Source organism: Myotis daubentonii, chromosome 2 (assembly GCF_963259705.1).
Source record: "Myotis daubentonii chromosome 2, mMyoDau2.1, whole genome shotgun sequence".
NCBI lineage: Eukaryota > Metazoa > Chordata > Mammalia > Chiroptera > Vespertilionidae > Myotis > Myotis daubentonii.
Genome location: NC_081841.1, coordinates 83,145,022 through 83,167,370, shown reverse-complemented (window position 1 = coordinate 83,167,370; position 22,349 = coordinate 83,145,022). Strand labels below are relative to the sequence as shown.

General features: G+C 41.5%; 1 protein-coding gene across 1 annotated transcript in view; it reads right to left on the bottom strand.

The window, feature by feature from the left end:
• Positions 1 to 22,349, bottom strand: part of LRRIQ1 (leucine rich repeats and IQ motif containing 1) — a 251,675-nt gene that overhangs the window by 19,660 nt on the left and 209,666 nt on the right. The window contains exon 27 of the mRNA XM_059683729.1: positions 12,535 to 12,655. Coding sequence (XP_059539712.1) covers positions 12,535 to 12,655 — 121 coding nt within the window. The remainder of the gene's footprint in view (positions 1 to 12,534; positions 12,656 to 22,349) is intronic.

The following is a 22,349-nucleotide window of genomic DNA, read 5'->3' as shown; positions in this document are numbered from 1 at the left end:
TCAACTCTATAGCTTTCTGCCTCCTTAACTCTGGGAAATTTACATTTATAAAATTGAAATCCAAATTCCATCTATTCCCTAAGTAAGTCTCAGGAAATAGCTGGCAAGAAAGACACTTCTGAGCTTTTCCTTTAGTTTTTTTCTTTTCTTTTCTTCACTCCTACTTTTATTAAGACTTTATGTTTTTTGAGTCATTTCAGGATTACAGCAAAATTGAGGGGAAGGTAGAGATTCCCCATACATTCCCTGTCCCTACACAAACACATGCATAGCCTACTTCATTATCAACATCCTTCATCAATGAGGTATCTTTGTTAAAACTGATGAACCTAAATTGACACATCATAAGCACCTGAAGTCCATAGTTTATATTACAGTTAACTTTTGGTTTTATACATTTTGTGGGTTTGGAAAAATGTATAATGAATGAGATGTATTCATCATTACAGTATCATACCGACTAATTTGCAGTCCTAAGAATCCTCTGTACTTAACTCTCATCATCTCTCTTCCTCCCTAGCACCCTTGCAACCACTGATATCTTTACTGTTTTCATAGTTTTGCTTTTTAAGAATGTCATATAGTTAAAATCACACAGTAAGTAGCCTTATTAAATTTACTTCTTTCACCTAGCAATATGCATTTAAGTTTCCTCCATCTTTCATGGCTTGGTAGCTCATTTCTTATCCCATTATCTGGATGCATCACAGATTATTTAGCCATTCACCTACTAAAGGACATTTTAGTTACTTCTCAATTTGGTCAGTTATGAATAAAGCTGTTATGATATTCATATGCAAGTTTTTGTGTGGACATGCTTTCAACTCCTTTGGGAAAATACCAAGGAACATGATTACTGGTTCATAGGGTAGGAGTTTTATAAGAAACCACCAAACTCTCTTCAAAAGTAGCTGTACCATTTCGCATTTCTACTAGCAACAAATGAAAATTCCTATTGTTCCACATTCCTGCTAGGACTTGGTGTTAGTGTTCTGGATTTTGGTCATTTTAATAGGTGTGTGGTGGTATCTGGTTTTAATTTGAATTTCCCTTTATAGCAAGTATTGAAGTTGGGTGCATTGGCCCTTCAACATTGTTCTTATCCTTCAATACTCTGTTGGCTATTCCAGGTCTTGGTCCTCTCCATCGTTGTACTTTTCTAATGACCTGGATAGTGCTATGCACATTGTAGGCATATAATTGCTTGTTATCATGAGGCATGGTTTATATAATGACCCACAAATATATGCAATAACATTTAAGTTTGCTCAGGGGGGATTATAAATGTATATTATATAAATACTGTAGCTATAACAGATTAGATATCCATACATATATGTGCATATATACATACTAGAGGCCCAATGCACAAAATTTGTGCAAGGGGCTCAGCTCTTGCAGCCACAGTGGCTGCCTCAGCCCTCGCAGCCCCGGCTTTGTCCGGAAGGTCGTCTGGAAGGATATCCAGATGGATATCCAGAAGGTTGTTTGGCTGTCCGGTCTAATTAGCTTTTATTATTATAAATAGGCATACATGAATATTATGCTTTTATTATTATAAATAGGCATACATGAATATACAATGTGCTAATAATTCTTCACTTGCAAATTCAAAATTATGTTAATGGAATGTTATGGAGCTTTAAAATATAAGATATTCCTTTCCTAGCACTTATTGTCCATATTCATTCATCCATCCATTTATTAAATCATTAAATATACATCAAAGGGCCTACTGTGGCAGGCAGTCAATCTAGGTACCTAGGATCAACATGCCCAAATTCAATACTTACTATAAAGGTAAATTCAAATTAAGACAACATGCCACTACACACCTATTAAAATGACCAAATTCCAGACCACTGACAACACCAGATGTGGCAAGGGCGTGGAACAATAGGAACTCTCATTTATTGCTGGTGGAGATGCCAAATGTTACAGCTACTTTGGAAGAGAGTTTGGTGGTTTCTTACAAAACTAAAATGAGGAGTAAACTTTAATGGTCATCTTTGAAATCTACTTTTGCTTTAGTTACCACCTTTAGCCTCTACATCTGCATAAATTATTTAGTATTGGCATCTATTAAACTATTTCATTTTGTACTTTTGATCATCTTTTTTGATAATACCTACAAAATTAGTTTGTACATATATTGGAGACATTGCATAATATTAGGATTGACTCAGAATACCTGTCTTTAACTGATCTTAAGCTTTCTTTTTTTTAAAAATTTTTTATTTATTTTATTTATTTTTTTATTTTTTATTGCTTAAAGTATTACAAAGGGTATTACATATGTATCCATTTTATCCCCCCGCCCTAGACAGTCCCCTAGCCTCCCCTACCCCCCAGTGTCTTATGTCCATTGGTTATGCTTATATGCATGCATACAAGTCCTTTGGTTGATCTCTTACCCCCCTCCCTCCTGCCCCCCAACCCTCCCCGGCCTTCCCGCTGCAGTTTGACAATCTGTTTGAGGCAGCTCTGCCTCTGTATCTATTATTGTTCAAAAGTTTATAATGGTCTCTATTGTCCATGAATGAGTGAGATCATGTGGTATTTTTCCTTTATTGACTGGCTTATTTCACTTAGCATAATGCTCTCCAGTTCTATCCATGACATTGCAAATGGTAAGAGTTCCTTCCTTTTTACAGCAGCATAGTATTCCATCGTGTAGATGTACCACAGTTTTCTAATCCATTCATCTACTGATGGGCACTTAGGCTGTTTCCAGATCTTAGCTATGGTGAATTGTGCTGCTATGAACACAGGGGTGCATATATCCTTTCTGATTGGTGTTTCTGGTTTCTTGGGATATATTCCTAGAAGTGGTATCACAGGGTCAAATGGGAGTTCCATTTTCAGTTTTTTGAGGAAACTCCATACTGTCTTCCATAGTGGCTGCACCAGTCTGCATTCCCACCAGCAGTGCACAAGTGTTCCTTTTTCTCCACATCCTCTCCAGCACTTGTCGTTTGTTGATTTGTTGATGATAGCCAGTCTGACAGGTGTGAGATGGTACCTCATTGCTGTTTTGATTTGCATCTCTCGGATGATTAGTGACTTTGAGCATGTTTTCATATGTCTCTTGGCTTTCTGAATGTCCTCTTTTGAAAGGTGTCTATTTAGGTCCTTTGCCCATTTTTTGATTGGATTGTTTATCTTCCTTTTGTTAAGTTGTATGAGTTCCCTATAAATTTTGGAGATTAGGCCCTTATCAGATATGTCATTGGCAAATATGTTTTCCCACACAGTGGGTTTTCTCGTTGTTTTGTTGATGGTTTCTTTTGCTGTGCAGAAGCTTTTTATTTTGATGTAGTCCCATTTGTTCATTTTTCCTTTAGTTTCAAGTGCCCTAGGAGCTGTATCAGTGAAGAAATTGCTTCGGCATATGTCTGAGATTTTGTTGCCTTTGGATTCTTCTAGAATTTTTATGGTTTCCTGTCATACATTTAAGTCCTTTATCCATTTTGAGTTTATTTTTGTGTATGGTGTAAGTTGGTGGTCTAATTTCATTTTCTTGCATATATCTGTCCAATTTTCCCAACACCATTTACTGAAGAGACTATCTTGGCTCCATTGTATGTTCTTGCCTCCTTTGTCAAATATTAATTGAGCATATTCGTTTGGGCCGATTTCTGGGCTCTCTATTCTATTCCATTGATCTATATGCCTATTCTTGTGCCAGTACCAGGCAGTTTTGAGAACAGTGGCTTTGTAATACAACTTGATATCTGGTATTGAGATCCCACCTACTTTGTTCTTTTTCAGGATTGCTGCAGCTATTCGGGGTCTTTTTTTATTCCAGATGAATTTTTGGAAAGTTCGTTCTAGATCTCTGAAGTATGCCATTGGTATTGATCTTAAGCTTTCTAAAACATGAAAGTATTTTCAGAAATCTTTGTTAGCTATGCATTATCAGTAAGAAAGTCCAGTTCCTCCAGTCCTGGCCAGATAGCTCAGTTACTTGGAGCATCGTCCTGTACAACAAAAGGTTTTGTGTTCTATTTCTGTTCAGGACACATACCTAGGTTGTGGGTTCAATCCCTGGATAAGGCATGCACAGGAGGCAACCGATCCATGTTTCTCTCTCACATCGATATTTCTGTCTCTACTTTCCTCTCTCTCTAAAAATCAATGACAAAATATCCTTGGATGAGGATCTTTTAAAAAGTCCAATTACTCCACATTACTTTCAAACTTACCTAAAACTAGGCTTTATTTTTAATCCAACCTTATTTTGCATTACTTCAGTATGTGGAACCTCTGGTCCAGGCAGACTGACTCTTCAATGTTCCACAAATATATACAGGGTGAGGCAAAAGTAGGTTTACAGTTACTCGTATGGAAAATAATAAATAATTAATAAATCATAATACAAAAATAAATTCTGTGTTTCATGTACTTACAACTGTAAACTTCCTTTTGCCCAAGCCTTTATTCACATTTTATCCCTTTCCTTTGTTTAAATGGCTTTCTTCTACTTCTTTCCTTACTTAAATCCCAAATGTCATTGTAGGTACAAAAAAGAAATTCCTCACCCATTTCAACTACATTTGCCATTTCACTTCTTTAATGTATTTTATTCCATGTTCAGAAAAATTAGTACCATGTTAAAATGGCTTACATTTCATGATAATTTAGACATGCTCAAAGAAGAAGTTGACTTTGGGATGATTCTACACTATTACAGAGAAATTGTGGATCTCAATCCTGGTAACTCTGAAAATGGAATATGTCCTGGAACATGCAGAGATGATTAGGAGGCAACTGGAAGCCTAAACTAGATATACAGTGATCATCGTTATTCAATAAATGGCTCATGAATGAATGAATAAGAACTACATTAATTATATTGTACTTTTACTAAGTTATATATTTTAGTCCATAGAGAAATAAAAGGCAATTAAGACTGGTTTTGGAATAAGAAAAGATAGGTTCAAGTTGCTACTATACCTTGCTAAGTTTTTTGTGCCAAAAGCAAATTAAATAAACTCTCTGAGTCTTATTATTTATATTAGTGGTCAAAGAAAAATAATCATTATAAATAAGAATGATAATTTAAAAAAAATGTGTATAGCTATAAATTGCCATAGTAATAAAATTATTATTGTAATCTATCATTTATTTTAAGTATTAAATGAGAAAATTGATTGAGAAAACCAAAACCATTTGAGGAAATCAAATATTTTTTCTCAATATTGTCTAAGTGAGGAAATCTCTTGGCATATGCATTTTATAAGTGGCATTTAAAAAATAATAATCTAACCTCTTTCAACTCTATTTAAACCATAAGGTAGTTTAGAAAGCTAGGTAGCAGAAGACTGCCTTGGTTTCTCATAGGAGAACAGTGAGACCAAAAAGGAAAAGAACAGAAAATGGGAAATTCACAAAGAAAAGTAGCATGTATTGTTTGAGATGGCTGACATGCTGAAAGTGTGCTGGTTCTGCTATAATTTGACACACAGAAAAGGAGGACAATTTTGCCTCTGAGTTATTAAAAATTAAGCAACAGCAAAATAAAACATACAATAGCAAACAAGATATCAGCACATACTATTATTTAAGTCCTTACTATAAGTTAGGCCATATAGCACATGCTTTACATATATTGTTACAAATTTCTTATTCAGGAAAACTCTGTGAAATAGACATTATTATTTATATTTTTTCAGACAAACTCATTTTTAGAGGTTAAATAATTTACTCACAGTTACACAACTTACATGTAATTGTAGTATTGGTATTTTAAACCTGAGTTTATCTGATTTTAAAGAATATATGTTACAAATATTATAGCAACATTAAAAGAGAAATATCTAGTAAAGTTCAAAGGCCTAAAGAGTTTTATAGTTGCAGCCCATAAACTATCCTCTTGCAAAGCTAAAAGAAATCCTTTAGTTTTAATAAGGTGACAAGTGTTTGAGAGAGAAACATGGAAGGCTGGAGGTAAAAGAGCTGTCAGAGTACCAAAGCTATAAGTGCTTGGCCCAGAGCCCTGGAGGCCTAGGACCCAAGGACTTTGGAGGTTAAAAGATTTCTATAAAAAACAGGCTATGCCAAGTTTTTAATCAAGCGACTATTAAGAGTAGGTTTCTTATAAGTTGAGCCCATGTGCCTAGATACTTCAATATCTTATCTCAATTGTTTCTTCTTCTACAGCTATATGTAGGTGCAATTATAAAGAACATTTTTTATTCAGGACTTTTATGTGCCAGGTATTGTTCTAAATGCTCTACATTTGATCCTGAAGACAATTTAACAAGGTTAAGTATTTCCATTATCATTTCCATTTTAAGGATGAGAAAATTAAGTCATGATTCAAATTCAGGCAAATTAATGTCAGAGCCTTTATTATTATTACTAGAGGCCCCGGTTCACGAAATTCGTGCACTTGGGTGGGGGTCCCTCAGCCCAGCCTGCCCCCTCTCACATTCTGGAGGTCCTCAGGGGATGTACTACTGACAGCTTAGGCCCGCTCCCCAGGAGGAGGAGCGGGCCTAAGCTGCAGTCTGGCCCCCCTCTGTGGGAGGCGACCGGGCTGATCTGGGGAAGACGCCACCCCCATCACCCCGCTGCTGCTGCCACTGCTGCCTGCCACAGCCGCCAAGGTGTTTTAATAAACACGGACTCCAGTCCCTTCACCATGAGAAAAATGACACTTTCTTTAGGCATTTTCAAGATGTCTCTTTCATAGGATATGACATACATTTATTTACTTATTTATTTATTTATTTATTTATTTATTTTATTTATTTTTTTATCCTCACCTGAGGATATTTTTCCATTGATTTTTAGAGAGCGTGGAAGAGAGAGGGAAAGACAGAGAGAAACATCAATGTGAAAGGAACACTTTGATTGGTTGCCTCCTGTATGAGCCCTGACCTGGGCCTTGGTCAGGGAGGAGCCTGCAACCTAGGTACATGCCCTTGGTCAGAACTGAACCCAGACCCTGCCATCGGCAGGCCAAGGCATTATCCACTCAGCCAAAGTGGCTAGTGCAGGATATGACATTTCTTAGCTCCTTCAGCAGCAGACCTTCGTTTTTTCCTTCAGGAGTGAGATGGAAAAACCCTAGATCACCTTTTTGGATTCTTATTCCCCAAGTTACTACAAACACTGCTAGTGGTGTACTGGGAGCTTAGCCAATGAGCGGTCAGAAAAGGTGTTTCCTCTGCAGCTCACATGCAGAGGTGGGACAGCTGACACATGGCGGCTGGCAGGCTCCCCTGTCTCCGCTCTGGGCCTGCTCAAGCCACCATGGCCGGTGCTGGCAGGCCCCCGGTCTGTCTCTGCTCTGGGCCTGCTCAAGCCACCATGGCCGGCACTGGCAGGCCCCCTATCTGTCTCCGCTCTGGGCCTGCTCAAGCCACCATGGCCGGCACTGGCAGGCCCCCTGTCTGTCTCCGCTCCGGGCCTGATCAAGCCACCGCAGCATCTGTGGCTGGCCTCACCTCCCACACAGTCCCCTCCTGCCCACCTGCATGCGCAGCCTCCTCCTGAGTGGTTGTGACATTATGGCATCCTGGACAATTTGCATATTACCTCTTTATATATATACTAGAGGCCCGGTGCACAAAAATTTGTGCACTCAGGGGGGAGGTGGGGTCCCTCAGCCCGGCCTGTGCCCTCTCACAGTCTGGGACCCCTCAGGAGATAACGCCCTGCTGGCTTAGGCCTGCTCCTGGGTGGCAGAGGGCAGGCCCAATCCCTAGGTGTAGCCCCTGGTCGGGCTCAGAGCAGGGCCAATTGGGGAGTTGGGGCGCCGCCCCCTGTCATGCACAGAGCAGGGCAGATTGGGAGGTTGCGATGCCACCCTCAGTCACACTCAGGGTAGGGCCGATTGGGGGGTTGGGGCACCGCTCCCTGTCACACTTAAGGCAGGGTCGATGGGGAGGTTGTGGTGCTACCCCCTGTCACGCACAGAGCAGGGCCAATCAGGGGGTTGGGGTGCTGCCCCCTGTCACGCACAGAGTAGGGCCGATCAGGGGGTTGAGGAGCTCCCCGCTGTCACTCACAGAATAGGGCCGATAGGGGAGTTGGTGCACCGCCCCCTGTTACACACAGAGCAGGGCGGATCAGGGGATTGGGGCCCCACCCTCCATCACCCACAGAGCAGGGCCGATCAGGGGGTTGGGGCACCGCCACTCTCACACTCAGGGCAGGGCTGATGGGGAGGTTATGGCTCTACCCCGTCACACACAGAGCAGGGCCCGTGGGGTGGGGGGGTTGGGGCGCCGCACCCTGTCACACACAGAGCCGCAGGGTGATCAGGGGGTTGGGGAGCTCCCCGCTATCAGGCACAGAGCAGGGCTAATCAGGGGGTTGGGGCGCCTTCCCCTGTCACAAACAGAGCAGTGCCGATAGGGAGGTTGTGGCCCCGCCCCCTGTCACACACAGAGCAGCAGGGCGATCAGGGGTTTGGGCGCTGCCACCTGTCACGCTGATCCTGGTGCTGGGAAGCCTCTCAGCTCCGCTGATCCCGGTGCTGGGAGGCATATTACCCTTTTACTATATAGGATAGAGGCCTGGTGCACGGGTGGGGGCCAGCTGGTTTGCCCTGAAGGGTGTCTTGGATCAGGGTGGGGGTCCCCACTAGGGTGCCTGGCCAGCCTGGATGAGGGGATGATGGCTGTTTGCAGCTGGTCACACACCCTTCAGGGTGGGGGTCCCCACTGGAATGCCTGACCAGTCTGGGTGAGGGGCTGAGGGCTGTTTTCAGGCTGGGACTGAAGCTCCCAACTGCTCCTTTTTTCTTTTTTCTTTTTTATTCTGGGCCAGCTTTAGCTCTGAGGCTTGGCTCCAGCCCTGAGGCCTGAAAACAGGTATCTGGTTTGTTTCGGTTCTATAATCGAAACTCTGTATCAACTCCAGCTCTGAGATCCCAGCTCTCTGAAAGCTGGTTTCTGGGGTTTTGTTTAGCTTCTACATTTGTTACAATGTTTTTTAAACTGCAAGCTCAGAGGCCGGCAAGGCAGGCGGGGAACTTTGGAGTCCTCTGTCACTGAAGCAAGCAAGCCTCATGTTCAGTTTAAGCTGCCTGGCTGCCGGGCGCCATCTTGGCTGGCAGTTAATTTGCATATCGCCCTGATTAGCCAATGGGAAGGGTAGTGGTCGTACGCCAATTGCCATGTTTCTCTTTTATTAGATAGGCTATAGATGCTAATGCTATAATCTATACTAATAAAAGAATAATATGCTAACTAGGGCAGACATTTTCCAGGTGTCCATCCAGACAAAGTCACAGCAGCCTTGAGCCCTGGTAGCTGTGAGGCCCGGGACTCAGGCCTCGCAGCCACTGTGGCTGGAAGTGACAGCAGCAGAAGGGTGATGAGGGTGGCACCTTCCCCTGATCAGCCCGGTTGCCTCCCACAGAGGGAGGCCACATTGTGCCTTAGGCCTGCTCCCCATGGGAAGCAGGCCTAAGCCATCAGTAGGACATCCCCTGAGGGCTCCTGGACTGTGAGAGGGGGTAGGCCGAGATGAGGGACCGCCACCTAGTGCACGAATTTTCATGCACCGGGCCTCTAAGTAAACTAATAACTACAATAATTAAGTAAGTAGTATTGTTATCTAATGAAAAAGTTCTTTTCCAAAGGGGCCTCTTTAAATTGTAACTTAGTAAGTAGATTTAGAAATCAGTAGTGTTTTTAATAATGTTACTTATTGACAACTAATTAAAATTACAGTGAGAATAGCCTTATTACAGCTTATTAGAAATGTGTTAAGCAATGAACTCTATATAATGACCTTTTATACTCTACAATCTATGATTTTATGCCACAGAAGTGAAAAATGAAGCATGAGCATTTAAGAAAAGTTGCTGAGCCCTAACCGGTTTGGATCAGTGGATAGAGAGTCGGCCTGTGGACCGAGAGGTCCCGGGTTCGATTCCTGTCAAGGGCATGTACCTTGGTTGCAGGCACATCCCCAGTAGGAGGTGTGCAGGAGGCAGCTGATCGATGTTTCTCTCTCATCGATGTTTCTAACTCTCTATCCCTCTCCCTTCCTCTCTGTAAAAAATCAATAAAATATATTTTTAAAAAAAGAAAAGTTGCTGATTTATTGAGCTATTTGTGTTTTAACATTCAGATGATTCCTTATTTAAAAAAAAACTTTGAAAAAGGAGACAAATTACTATTTTTAATACCTTAAACAATAAATTTTAAAAAATAAAAGAAAAAAATAAAAGAAACTTTGATATTCTGTAAAAGCATAAAGCGTTTTCTTGTTTCTGTTTCATATGATGTGTTCCTTTTTAACTACACTGTTCCAAAGTGATATCATATGAGTTTGCAATATGCAGAGCTTAAAATGAATATAGTATTATTCATTATTTTGTGTGGCACAGGTTGATTCCTTCTGAAATGAAATATATATTAAAGAATTGATGCTATTAATACATATGTTAACAATGTAAAAAACTATATTAGGTGAATAAACATAAGGTATTTTATCTTAATCATATTGACTACAGCAAACTTTTAGTGTCTAGATTCAATACTCAGGTAAGAAAAACCCAAGCACTCTAAGAACTTCAAAGTCTGATAAATATATTTAAGCTAGACATACTAAAATTATTTCAAAAGCAAATTAAAATTTGTCAAAATTAACTTGCATATTTCAATGATTTTAATTGACTGGGATCTAATTATTAAGTACCTATATAAAAAGTGAAAGAGTCATTTACCCAAAAAGTACCATCTGGATCATTGAATTTTTCACATTCAATAAAATATTGAATTTATGTGTACATAACTATAATATCAATGAGTAATAAACCTTTTTCAAGAATAATAATATATATATAATGAAATGTAACTTAAAAAATTGGCTTCTGAGGTTCAGTATACTTTAGGGAAGTTAACAAAATCCTATATAATAAAAGGCTTATTTGCAAATTGACCGAAGGGTGGAACAACCAGAACAACCAAACAACCCAACAACCAGTCGCTATGACATGCGCTGACCACCAGTGGGCATGTGTGGAACATGGCGGGTGTTGGCTGCAGCAGGATGGGGGAGCAGGTGAGCGGGGCACCAGACTAAGGCAGGGCGCCAGTCGCTGTCATTGGAATGAGCCTCTGGTGGTTACTGAAAATTCTTTGCTCCCACACACTGCAGTCCCGCCCGGTGCTCACACCTGCTGCCAGCGCCAGCCCCGCTGGCATCCACTGCTGGCACCAGCCCACTCGCACCCGCTGCCAGTGCCTGGCAACGGTCCCAATCACTCGGTACCATCAGCGGGTGCAAGCGGCGGCTGCTGGCCCTGATCTCTCCTGAGGGCTTCTCCACCTCCCCCTGCTCCTGCGGGGTGATCAGGGCTGCAGCCACCACTCACACCCACTGATGGTGCCGGTGGCCCATTAATGGAGCCGGTCCTGCTCACATCCGCTGTTGGCGCTGGCCCCAATCACTCTGTGCTGTCAGTGTGTGGGAGCATCAGCGGGAACAGGGCTGCCAGCAGACAGGGGACTGGGGCCTACAGCAGCCTCATGGCCCACAGTACCTTTCAAGGTGCATGAATTCGTGCACTGGGCCCCTAGTATGATATAAAAAGAACATCTTTTATACAATAGTATTTTAAAATACATTTCAAAATCCTTAGGGTTTACACCCTAAGTGAAGAGTTTGAAAAAATTAGGCTCTATTAGCCCCAAATACCACAAGATATAGATATTTATTTGTTTTTAAGTATGTTTTTTATTGATTTTTAGAGAGAGAGAAAGGGAGAGGTAGAAGGGAGAAAGAGATAGAAACATTGATAAGAGAGAAACATCAATTGGCTGCCTCCTGCACACCCCCTAATGGGGATCAACCCAAACATCTGCCTGGACTGGAATTAAACCAGTAACTTCTTGGTGCATGCATGGGTTGATGCTCAACCACTGAGCCACATCAGCCTGGCAAGATATAGATAATTTTAAAGTATTCATATTTTTTCAGAGTTAACCACAGTGCAATTCTTATTGAAACCATGAAAAAAGGGAATAGATGTGTGACAGATTTACAAATGCAAAAAGCCATCATTAATAAATATAAACTGTCATCTGTTCAATGAAAATAGTTTTTTAAATCATGTTTTTGACAGTATAATATTATCTAAATTCTGCTATTTTTAAAAAAGTTTCCTTTAAAAATTAACTCTACCTACAACATCTATTAAATCAATGGCAGAAGTCCAAGTTACACTACTTTGATATATAAATCCAACTTTTTACAATTAGCCTAAAAATTTTCCTTTTAGAACTAAATGATCAAAGAATTCCATATGATCCATCAGGGACTGGAAGAGTAGATCATTGAGTCACAGAATATAATTAAAATAGCTGTGCTGTTAATTTTAGAAATAATTTAATTTTGTTTATATCAAAAGAAGACATTTAAGGAAAGAAAAAAATTCAAATACACATTTTTGGGCAGTTCTGGTTGCTGGCATCCTACCCCCTATATGTAAAAGAATGCTTGTTGGCATTAGGTTCCATCAATTCATTTGTGATTTCTAAATTAATTCTGAAGGAAACCACAACTTACTTGAAGATCCCTCTGAGTGTCTGTGTGCCTGATTTTTTTTTTCCTTCTTCACAGACAAAGCACTTCCACTGGTCATGGAAAAAAGCTCTAAATCCGTGTCTTCTCTGCTTACAAGTCTTGCCTGGGAGCAATGGGAGAGAATGTATACAATCATGAAACAAAATATGGCATTTTCTGAACGCAGCTCACATTACCCCAAATAAACAAACAGGCTCTGTCAAACAACCTTCTTCAAAATGATACCACAATCCTTTATTGCAGCCCAGGCAGAACAAATGCACTATGTCAAAGCATTTTTCGCAAATAAGAGTCGATTTTAAAATTGAGGTTTGCTATTTGCGTCTGTACAACAAAAGAAAACATTTTAGTATAGTAATTTTGATGAAAATCAATCTTAAAGGCAACTGATGAAACTTTACACAGTTTAACATCACTTATTTACCAAGAACATTATTTAGTTCTTAAGCGAATGTTCGAAATGTCATATAGGGTTATGTTCTGCAATATTTATATTTAACACTTTTAAGTATTAGTTTTCTCAGTAAAATTCCCTTAAATGTCTTTCATCCCATACTTGTATATTATGAAGTCACTAAGGATATCTACCTTCTCATTACAACAATTATTAATATAAAAATACTATACATTAAGTCTAATTTGGGGATAATGATAGATATATAAAATTTTCAAAATATACTAGGACATAAGAACTAGGTAATTTATTGTATCTGAAATTACCATCTGAATTTTTATTACTATTTTGGACTGAGCCTAAGAGTTGAAAAACTTGCTTCTTGCCTATAAAATATTGTTTTACAGAATGTCTAATATCATTAAGTAAAGATTTATCAGGATCTAGGCACGAAGTGGGGGAAAATGAAGTGATGGAAAGCAAACCAGCTTCAAAGTAGCTGGAATTTAACCCAAACCACAGGATGTTTGAAATCCTGTGAGTAAGCATTGTCTTTAATGTTTGATGTGAGAAGAATTTAAATAAAGCCATAAAATCATCACTGTGGTTAAAAAGCTGTCCCTATATGATGAGCTAGAAAAACTCATGAAACCAGCATCTAATGATGATCATCCCCTTTCAAAGTCAGATGTTTGTCTTTCCCCTTTACATTCCCCGTCCCCCTTCTTCCCATCATAACATGCATGAACTTCTCATTGTTAAGTAAGCCAGTTTGCTATTGCCAAACTCAGAATAGAAACCATTCTAGAATGTCAGTCAGGAAAACAACTGTATTGTCAAAAAACCTCAGCAGAAAACTGTTTAAAATGAAATAAGGAACACTTGGTTCCAATATACACTTGTGATTAGTAAGAAAAGTGTTACAAATTCTTTATTTCAATTACTACACAAAAGCATGTGTGTAATGTTCCCATGAGACTAGCTTCACTAACACTACGACTTAAAAACAAAACAAAACAAAACAACAGTCCAAGAATGAGAAGGAAATACCAAAACAATACCACAGTTTCTGTGAGACCAGTTACAAAACAAAGGAAACAATGTTAACTACATAGGTGACCTGCCTGCTGGCTAAAGAGGTGTTAACGATAAGCCTCAAGATTTTAAGATTAGGATTTATTCACTTCAATTTGATGACATGAATTTACTATGCCTAAATAGAAAGTAGAAACCCACCCCTCCCCAAATAAGACAATATCTACATACCAAGAAAATATTTGTGAATATATGCCTTCCAAAAATCTCAGTCATCTAAGCCATTTGCACCCAAAGAGTGCTTCTTCTGAGATAGAAAACCATTAAGGCTAGTTACTAATTCAGTCAGATTATACCTAACAGGGATTCAAATTTAGAAGTGAGATTTAACCAGAATACATGACTTCACACTGGTGTCGCTTGGCAGCTGAAATGCAAACCTAGAAATTTTGTCAAGGGTGCATTAGTGCATCTGACACAGCCACACATGCATGAATGTTCAGATTCTATTTTTGAAAACATTGGTTTTCAAATTGAACATTATTAGTTCCTTTACTGTTAACAAATAGGAAAGTCATAAATATAATACATCTTTTGTTCTATATTATGCAAAATGGACAAACTTAAAAACTGAATGTAAGTGATGATACTTTTAACACTTCTATGAAATATGTATTTAATTTTAAAACACTGTAATATTAAAGTTTGTATGGTTATAACAGTTTTAAGTTAATGTCAAATAAGAATTCTCTATGTGCAATTCAATGGAAAATATTAAAAACTAATTCTGCAAAATTGTTTTTGGTCTTTGTTTACTGAACAGGTCACATTTGTAGCCCCATCTACAAGGTTAGTAATAATTTTTCTCCATATTTTAACAACAAGATGAGGGGGATAAATTTTGGAACATGACTTTTAAGAATCTGGATTCTGATTCATCTGCAACTCAGGCAACTGAATTAAAAATAGAGACTCATTTATTAAAAAAAGAACAACAACAACAATAAAAAAAGGGAGTTTCTTCATCAAATTTTTCATAAAATATACTTTATTAAATATTTATTTTTAAAATTTTGCATATTTAGAAGTTAAGACATTAAAAGCACACATTAAAATAAATACTTATTACCCCATTCTTTTAAAAAAGAGATAAAATATTATAAATTTCACTTAAAGTTGTCTTGTAATATGTCTGTGTATAATTATTCAAAAAATTAGAGTATTTCTAGATATGTGAATGATTTAAAACCATTTTTATTTTTGGTTGCAGAAAGCTGAGTTATGTATATCCCTCCATTCATCATTGCACAAATCCCTCTTCTTGTATAATAAGGCAGAGGTCTTGCTATATAACTTTTGAGGGCATGGAAGGAACTTTGAATGTTTATCTTATATAATAAAAGCCTAATATGCTAAGTGTCTGGTCATCTGGTCGGCCATTCAACCAATCAAAACATAATATGCTAATGATATGCTAAGGCTGCTCAACCGCTCACTATGACGTGCAGTGACCACCAGGGGGCAGACACTCCAACCTATAGGTTAGCTTGCAGCTGGGGTCCGGCCGGTTGGGACTGAGCATGATGGACCAGACACTCCCTAGAGCCCTCCCACAGTCCATCCCTGGCTGGCCAACTTCCTGTGTCCCTTCCCAGCCCCGATCATACACTGGTGGGGTCCCTTGGCCTGGCCTGCACCCTCTCGCAATCCAGGACCTCTTGGGGGATGTGGAGAGCCAGTTTCGAATGGCGGCAGAATGACCAGTCTCTATGATGTGCACTGACCACCAGGGGTCAGATGCTCAATGCAAGAGCTGCCCCCTGGTGGTAAGTGTGCTCCCACAGGGGGAGTGCCATGGTGGTAGTAGGAGCCTCTCCTGCCTCTGCAGCACTAAGGATGTTCAACCAAGGGCTCCTGAATTACAAGAGGGTGAAGGTTGGGCTGAGGGACCGCCCCCCCCCAAGTGCACAAATTTTGTGCACTGGGCCCCTAGCAGAACTATAATTTACATACAAAGAAATGCACAAACCTTAGACATAAATTTCAATAACTTAAAGACATTTTATTTTGAAGTTAAAACTTCCATAGAAGTTGCAAAAATTGGTACTAATAATTCCCTATATACCATCCACCCATCTTGCCCCAAAGAAATCTAACCAAAGTGTGATTATTAAAACCAAGAAATTGACATAAGTGCAATACCATTACCAAACCACACATCTTGGTAAGACTTTACCAATTTTCACATGTACAATATTTATGGTTTGTTTATACTTCTACTAAAGGCCCAGTGCATGAAATTCGTGCACAGAGTGGGTGGGGGCGGGGGGGAGGGATGCGGGTCCCACAGCCTGGCCTTCACCGTCTCACAATCCGGACATCCCTCTCGCAATCTGGGACTGCTGGCTCCTAACCACTGGCCTGCCTGATCGCCCCTGACTACTCACCTGCCTGCCTGATCACTCCTAACCGCCTCTGCCTCGGCCCCTGCCGCCGTGGCTTCCTTCAGAAGGACATCCAGAATAACATCTGGGAGGTCATTTGGCTGTCTGATCTAATTAGCATATTAAACTTTTATTATTATAGACTAGAGGCCCGGTGCACAAAATTCCTGCATGGGAGGGGGGTCCCTCAGCCTGACCTGCACCCTCTTGCAATCCGGGACCCCTTGGGGAATGTCCAACTGCCAGTTTAAGCCCGATCGCTGCCTGCCTACCTGCCTGATCGCCCCTAACCACTCTGCCTGCCTGCCTGATTGCCTCTAACCACCTCTGCCTGCCTGCCTGATTGCGCCTGATAGCTCCTAACCACCTCTGCTTCAGCCCCCGCACCTGGGACCCAGGCTTCCCTCCTCCGGCCGGTCGCAGGCACTGGGACCTGGGCTCCCCTCCCTCTGCATGGCCGCAGGCACCTAGGACCCAGGCTTCCCTCGCTCTGGCCAGCTGCATGCGCCTGGGACATGGCCAGCTTCGCCTGGGCCAGCCGGAGGCACCCAGGACCCGGGCTAGCTTCGCCCAGGCAGGCACCCGGGACCCTGGGCTGGTTTTACCCAGGCAGGCAACCAGGACCCTGGGTGGCTTTGCCCAGGTCCGGCATTGTCAGGAAGGATGTCTGGAATGACGTCCAGAAGACATCTGGTCTATCCAGTGTAATTAGCATATTACCCTTTTATTAGTGTAGATAACTCGACTGTCTTTTGCTATGGTTGTTTCTTATAGATAATCTTTTTTTAATTTAATTTTTTTTATTTTTAGAAAAACAACACACAGGATTTTATTATTCTCATGTCAAAAAGTTAGGTCTTTTCAGGACAAGGAAGTGAGGTCTGATGTCAGGGAGGAAGGCCCTACTTGCCAGCAATGAACAAAACCCCTGCAGGACCACAATGACCAAATCCCATGCAGGAGCAGCTTAGCGATGTCGCAGTCCTTGTTCATTGCCCTGGACTTCTTGCCTTTGCCACTCCTGGGGACCTCGGTCCACATCTCATCCACATTCTCCAGCGCCATGTGGCAGTGCCTGTCAATAGGCTTCACATGGCCCAGGAGCTTTTTGTTGTTGTGACAGTTGATATACATTTTTGACAAAATGCATGAGCTTGGAGAGTTGGCCTGTGTTAAACTCCTCCTCCTCCCACTTCTGCAGTTCTGCCAGGGTCATCTCACTCTTGGGCTTGTGGAGGAGGCTCCTGGTGGTGGTGCCTGCACTCTTAGAACATTCCTGTCTCCTCCACTTTGCTTCTGTCTCTGAAGAAAGCTGTAGATAATCTTTCAATTCACTAATTCTCTCTTTTATGGTGTCCAGTCCAGAGTTTATTTCACTGATAATATTTTCTTATTTCTAAAATTTATAATAGTCTCATTTGCATATCCATCTGTCCTCTAAATTTTTATTACTTTTGTTTTCAAATTTTCTGTCTTTTTATTATGGATGTTATTCTTATTTTTGTCTTTGAGGATCTTATAATAGAGGCCATTGAAATATTTTTTTAAAGTTCTGTTAATAGCCTTGTCCTAGTTGTGAAATTATCTGTCCAGTTCCCCAACAAAAATAGTGTGCCTTCATTCCCCAACACTCTGCAAGATTTCTACTCTGGTCCTTCAATTCACCCAGTATTTCTTTGTCATAAGTCCTTCCTTGATTTCTTCCCTGTCTCAACTCATACACACATAAAATATGTATTTCTGTTCTACTACTATTTTCCTTTTTTTGTATCCAGCTATACCTCTTCAAAATTGAAAAAATGCACTTGTAAGTGCTATGTATTTGTCATATATTTGTATGTTGGTAATCCATGCAATCTGTTTTCATTCATTTTTAGAAGTATAACAATTAAATGTGATATCACTTCCTTTGTCCAGGCATGTTTATTTTTCCCATTCTTGCTCCAAAGTGGCCACGTAACAATATGTGAGAAAGTGCTAGTCAGTAATATGCATGCTGTTAACAAACTGAAGTGCCAATTTTCCAGTGACAATCTTCACGCCACTCTACCAGAGGGGTTAAAATGCAAGAAAATATTTGCAGTGATTATTTCAAATTTAAATTCTATAAATATTTTCATAAACATTAATTTTAGCTAATGGCTATCCAAAATGTGCTGCTATTTCAGGAAAACTCCTTAAGCCCTGACCGGTATGGCTCAGTGGATAGAGCGTCCGCCTGCGGACTGAAAGGTCCCAGGTTCAATTCCGGTCAAGGGCATGTACCTTGGTTGCGGGCACATCCCCAGTAGGAGGCGTGAGGGAGGCAGTTGATTGTTGTTTCTCTCTAATCGATGATTCTAACTCTCTATCCCTCTTCCTTCCTCTCTTTAAAAAATCAATTAAAAAAAACAAAACAACTCCTTAAGTTAGCTGTTCATGATGAATAGTATTCTGGATAATACTAGTGTCTACTAGAAACTACATTACCTTCTTGTACTAAATTCAACAAGGCAGGCTAAATAGTAATCAGTTTTCTTTGTGAATGTAGAGTCTGAGCAAGGAGTATTAGTTGATTGATATAAATGGATGGCATCATAAAGTTAGGGTCACCTGATGCATCCATTTTTACCTGCCAAGGAGGCCACATACTTCTGTCATTGTTTAGGGTACCCTCTTCACTGTAAATTTCTGAAAAATACTGAAAATTTCTTATTTTGTGGGATCCACTTCTCTAAACTTCATATTGGCCATTCTCTTTTTGTTTACATAGGCTTCCTTCCAATAACATATAGCACAATTGACTTTAGCAATGCACATACAGTTATACTACCTAGAACCTACACTCTACTCAGCATAGAGTACAGTTTAGATCTTGATTGTTCCTAAATTTCTGATAATTTATACTTTACTAGAGGCCCGGTGCACAAAAATTTGTGCAATCGGGGGTGGGGGGTGGGGAGGATCCCTCAGCCCGGCCTGAGCCCATTTGCAGTCCAGGACCCCTTGGGGGATGTCCACCTTTTGACTTAGGCCCACTCCCCGGGGGATTAGGCCTAAGCTTGCAGTCAGACATCCTTCTGGCAGCCAGGGAACCTTCGGGGGATGTCTGACTAAAGGCTTAGGCCCCCAAGGGATAGGGCCTAAACTGTTAGTTGGACATTCTTAGTGCTGCCACGGAAGTGAGAGAGGCTCCTGCCACCACCTCTGCGCTGGCCAGCTATTAGCCAGCTTCTGGTTGAGTGGCATTCCCCATATGGAAGTGCACTGACAACCAGGGGGCAGCTCCTGCATTGAGTGTCTGCCCCCTGGTGGCCAGTGCGCATCATAGCAACCGGCCATTCTGCCATTCAGTCAATTTGCATATTAGCCTTTTATTATTATTACTAGAGGACCAATGCACAAAAATTTGTGCACTTGGGGGGAAGAGGGGATCCCTCAGCCTGGCCTGTGCCCTCTCGCAGTCTGGGACCCCTCGGGAGATAACGACCTGCTGGCTTAGGCCTGCTCCCAGGTGGCAGAGGGCAGGCCCAATCCCTAGGTGCAGCCCCTGGTCAGGCTCAGAGCAGGGCCGATTGGGGAGTTGAGGCGCCGCCCCCTGTCACGCGCAGAGCAGGGCCGATCAGGGGGTTGGGGAGCTCCCCCCTGTCACTCACAGAGCAGGGCCGATAGGGGAGTGGGGCACCGCCCCCTGTCACACACAGAGCAGGGCCGATCAGGGGGTTGGGGTGCCGCACCCTGTCACACACAGAGCCACAGGGCAATCAGGGGTTTGGGGAGCTCCCCCCTATCAAGCACAGAGCAGGGCTAATCAGGGGGTTGGGGCACCTTCCCCTGTCACAAACAGAGCAGGGCCGATGGGGAGGTTGTGGCCCCACCCCCTGTCACACACAGAGCCGCAGGGCGATCAGGGGGTTTGGTCGCTGCCCCCTGTCACGCTGATCCCAGTGCTGGGAGGCCTTGTGGCTCCGCTGATCCCGGTGCTGGGAGGCATATTACCCTTTTACTATATAGGATAGAGGTCTGGTGCATGGGTGGGGCTGGCTGTTTTGCCCTGAAGGGTGTCCTGGATCAGGGTGGGGGTCCCCACTGGGGTGCCTGGCCAGCCTGGGTGAGGGGATGATGGCTGTTTGCACCTGGTCGGTCACACACCCTTCAGGGTGGGGGTCCCCACTGGGGTGCCTGGCCAGACTGGATGAGGGGTTTAGGGCTGAAGCTCCCAACTGCTCCTTTTTTTCTTTTTTCTTTTTTTTAATTCTGGGCCAGCTTTAGCTCTGAGGCTCCAGCTCTTAGGCCTCCGCTCCTGAAAGCAGGTATCTGGTTTGTTTGTGTTCTATAATCGAAACAATGTATAACGCCAGCTCTGAGACCCCAGCTGGCTGAAAGCAGCTTTCTGGGGTTTTGTTTAGCTTCTATATTTGTTACAATGTTTCAAACTGCAGGCTCAGACGCCGGCAAGGAACGTTGGAGTCCTCCGTCACTGAAGCAAGCAAGCCTCATGTTAGTTTCAAGCTGCCTGGCTGCCGGTGGCCATCTTGGCTGGCAGTTAATTTGCATATCGCCCTGATTAGCCAATGGGAAGGGTAGCGGTCGTACGCTAATTACCATGTTTCTCTTTTATTAGATAGGTTAGGATGTCCCTATTTCCCCCCTTTTGCCCCCACCACCCAGCTCTTGCCCCCCACTTCTCTGGCCATCACCATACTGTTGTCTGTGTCCATGGGTTGTACATATATTTTCTTTGGCTAATCCCTTCTTTAAATTCACTTCTTAAATTTTTATATTTTCTATTATATCATTTAGAATTAAGATTTTTTAATTGAACCCTTGTAAATTTTATTTTTATTTTTTTTATTGCTTAAAGTATTACAAAGGGTATTACATATGTGTCCATTTTTTCCCCCCGCCCTAGACAGTCCCCTAGCCTCCCCTAACCCCCAGTGTCTTATGTCCATTGGTTATGCTTATATGCATGCATACAAGTCCTTTGGTTGATGTAAATTTTAGCACAATTTAATAAATTATGCTAGCAGCAATTAGATTTTTCATGTAATGCAGATACATTTCAATTAATATTTTATTAATTTTTATTTTTTTAATATTTTAATTTGAAATAATCTCATACATGTAAAAAACACTATAAAATACTACAGCATATTATATGTACCCTTCACCCAATTTCTTAGGTGTTAATAATTTAAACATAACCATTATACAACTAACAAAATTTGGAATATATTTTCTTATAATTTCTTTAATGTTACTTAATCCATTTACTTTGTTTTTGTTAATCTTCACCCAAGGATATTTTTCCATTGAATTTTAGAGAGAGTGAAGAGAAAGGGAGAGAGAATTGATTGGTTGCCTCCTGCACATGCTCTGATAGGGACTGGGGATCAAGCCAGCAACTGAGGTACATGCCCTTGACTGGAATTGAACCTGGGACCCTTTACTCCATGGGCTAATGCTCTATCCACTGGGCAAAAAAAGGCTGCAGCTTAATTCATTTACTTTTAATCTATATGTGTCTTTATACATAAAGTGGGTTTTGTTTTTGATTCACCCTCATAATCTGTCTTTTAATTGGTGCATTTATGCCACTGACTTTCAGAGTTCTTACTGGTAGAGTTACTGCCATATCTGGCAGCTTCTGGGGCTTCCAGGGCCCAACAGTGGCCCTGGACAGATCCGGTTACGGGCGGCAGGCAGGCAGCTTCTGGCGTCGCCCATCGGGGCCTGGATGGCGGCTCACACTGGTGGCTCGTGCTGTCCCGCCCTGCCTGCAGTATGCAAATTAGCCACCATCTTTGTTGGTGGTTAGTTTGCATATCTCGCTGATTAGCCAATTGGAGTCGTAGCAAAGTATGGTCAATTACCATGTGGCTATTATTAGATAGGATTACTTAGAGTGGGTGAATTCCCAATTACTTGTTAATTTTTATCTG